This window comes from Vicia villosa, unplaced genomic scaffold (assembly GCF_029867415.1).
Source record: "Vicia villosa cultivar HV-30 ecotype Madison, WI unplaced genomic scaffold, Vvil1.0 ctg.000192F_1_1_1, whole genome shotgun sequence".
Lineage (NCBI taxonomy): Eukaryota > Viridiplantae > Streptophyta > Magnoliopsida > Fabales > Fabaceae > Vicia > Vicia villosa.
Window position 1 is genome coordinate 18,493 of NW_026705060.1, and position 3,176 is coordinate 21,668.

Consider the following 3,176-nt stretch of genomic DNA (forward strand, 5'->3'; position numbering starts at 1 on the left):
ATACACATCAAGTTGTACATGAAAATGATTTATTTTGTTTTGATTGATAACAACAAATTCATACTGCTCATTCCGTCATATCTTAAGTTTTGTTAGTTATAATCAATCACATCTTAATAGTTAAGTTTTGTAAAATTAAAGTATTTTGTATTATTGTATTATTAATTAAATTTAAATTAGTATATTAGTGACAAAATGAAAAGTGAAGAACAAAATAAGTGAATTTGAATTCATAACCTAATAATACAAAAAGTGAATATTATTTATTCTGTTCGGTTGTGCAGTGAAAAATCTCAGTTGGATGTTTATGAGTTTTTGTCGCGAAAATGAGAATTTTAAAATTGTAGCTTCAGAAAAAATGCAGGCCTATTGATAATATATGTCCAAGCAAACACATTATGATAGAGTAAGAATGATAGAGTGATGATAGAGTAAGAATTATGTTTAAATAAATATTTTAGATATTAAATTAGGAGAAGAATTTATATTAGTATTATATTTTGTAATGTTCTCTAGAATGTTCTTAAGATATTGTTGAATTGGGCTTTAATTAGTATTGGGCCTTTAGTTTATTATCCATTAGTATTATTATATATATATGTAGTGTCTTTGACACTTGAAAATCAATCAAAAAAAGAAATTAAAGTTATTTTTATCTCTATTTTCTTAGTTTATTTTTTATGTCTTTCTCTTTTTATTGTTGAACCCTAGTTTTATAGTTTGGTAGGATAGCTTCCTATCACATTATTTATAAAACTATTTGAAAAAAATTATCTTTTTAATCAATCATTTTTAATAGTTTTAATCGTGTTTGTTTAAACTTTTGAAAATTCTTAAAAAATAATATTATTAAAATTGTTCGGAAACTTTACCATATCCTCTATCATTATTTTTAGGAAAAGTCTTAACCCACCGCTGAGTCTTTTATGCACCACATGCATTGTCAAAAATGCCTTCTGTTTTCGTAGATGTATTTTTGGAGATACCTTTTTTTTTGCCAAAATTCATTTGTTTCGTAGGTACATCTACGAAATTTTTCCAGTTATGCATCTACGGAACAATTTGATATTATAGTGGCGTCAGACTCTTCTCCTCCTCATTCTTCTCATTCCAACTTCTACTCTCTAAAACTTTCTAAACCTCTAAAATCAAAGTTCCACCAAACTTCGTTATTTTCTCACGAGTTCGTCAGGGACCATTAACATCAACAATCAACAACGATCAACATAAACTTATGTAAGAGCAGCTTATCGGGTGTAAATATTGAGGACTCTTTTATGGCGACAGCTGCTTCTTATCTATGTTTGTTAGAGGTAATTTCCCAATGAATTTTCTTGGCATTCCTGTAGGCTGCAATCAAAGAACTCAAGCTGTTTGGAAATCGGTAATTAATAAGCTGAAGAGTCGTTTATCGGTTTGGTCAGGTCGTTATTTATCAATGGGGGCCAGAGTTACATTGATAAATGTAGTTCTGAATTCAATACCAATTTATCTCCTTTCCTTTTATAAAGTCCCAGAGGTTGTTTTGAAGGTGTTGGTTAGAATACAACAGGAGCTTTTTTGGAACGGAGGTATGGAGAAGAGAAGTATTTCCTGGACTAAATGGCAGGACGTTTGTCGTCGTAAGGAGGAGGGTGAGTTGGGTATCAGATGCGTAAAGTCCATCAATGAAGCAATGCTAGGAAAATGGAGGTGGAGATTTATGGAGGATAGGGAGGCGCTCTGGCGGCCTTTGCTGGAATTTCGATATGGTCCATTGGAAAAGTGTGTACTAACAAGTACTCTGCCCAGAATGGCGGGATGGTCATCGTTATGGTGGAGAGACGTGATTCCTCAAATTGCAAATAACTTTAAGTCAGATTGGTTCTTGAAAGGATTAGTTGCAAGATTGGGTGATGGGAATAGGATATATTTTTGGAAAACAAAGTGGTTAGGATGGGTGTCGTTTGCGGATGCTTTTACGGATCTCTTCAATATGGCAGCTGATCAGAATGCAATGAAATGGGATTTTATAGAGACTCTACGTGGTGTTGGGATTTAAGTCAGGAAATCCAGTTTGCATCAGGCGAGGTGCTAGCACAATTGATCGAATTAGACAACATCCTATTAGGCGTGGAAGTTTATGAAGGTACAGCGGATTCTTTAAAGTGGTTTCAAGATTCGGATGGAATTTACACGGTACGTTCGAGATATGTCGCATTCAATAATAGTTGTAATCATATCTTGTATATAGACCGTAAACTGAAGGCAATGTCTTGCTTATGGGAATCGTTAGTTTCATATAAGATTCTTGTTTTCAGTTGGCGTTGCATTATAGATATGATAGCAACTACAAATCATTTGTGTAGAAGGAGTATTATTACTATCGAAAATGACAAAGTTTGTGTGTTTTGATCTAGCCATCCTGAAACTTTGGATCATTTACTGGTTCGGTGCCCTCTTATAAGGATGGCATGGAATAGAGTTTTTTCGTGGCTCGGAATAGATTGTGTAAATTCATAGGATACAGAGGATCATTTGTTGCGGTTTTAGGATTTATTAGCTGACAAAGTATGCTCAAAGAAGATTCTTTTGATATGGTTGGCAATGTGGTTGACAATATGGTGTAAAAGGAACACAATTATTTTCAAGGCTGAAGCGGTTAGCGTAGTCGACATCGTCGACAAGGTCAAGTTGCTTTCGTGGCAGTGGAACAAGATGAGCAGTAGTTCTCTTGTACCTTGGAGTTTTTTCTTTTGGAATCAACACCATTTGGATTTTTTATAATGTTAGGGGCTGTTTTTTGTATTTAGGGTGAGTACCTCTTCTACTCTTTTGAATGAGAATCTTATTGCCTATAAAAAAATAGACTCCGTCTCCTTCAAAACCCAATCTAAACGGTAAGTTTTCGAATTTTTGAGTTATTTTCGAGTGTTCCATGTAATAGAGTTAGAATTCAATTTTTAGGTGTAGAAATGATTGGATAGTTTTAGAAACATATTATAGAGACGATGTAGGTATTTTTGATGTGTAAAACGGACGTTCAAGCCACAAAAATGAGGTTATTTAGTGGCTGGAACAGTGGCAGATGCCATTGTTGCGTTTTTCGAGTTTCAGAACGTTCAGTATGTGCATCTACGGAACAAATGAAACGATAGGTAGTTCCGTAGATGCACCTACAGAACATCCCCAATATT

General features: G+C 33.9%; 1 protein-coding gene across 1 annotated transcript; it reads left to right on the forward strand.

Moving 5' to 3' along the window:
• The first annotated feature begins 1,324 nt into the window (after nucleotides 1–1,324).
• LOC131625167 (uncharacterized mitochondrial protein AtMg00310-like) lies at nucleotides 1,325–2,041 on the forward strand. The gene has a single exon (XM_058896064.1). It carries the CDS (start codon nucleotides 1,325–1,327, stop codon nucleotides 2,039–2,041), a length of 717 nt encoding a protein of 238 aa, XP_058752047.1.
• Nucleotides 2,042–3,176: the final 1,135 nt, after the last annotated feature.

What these genes read in the sequence shown, in the direction of transcription:
- LOC131625167 (XM_058896064.1), top strand. Translation starts at nt 1,325, where the DNA reads ATGAATTTTCTTGGCATTCCTGTAGGCTGCAATCAAAGAACTCAAGCT.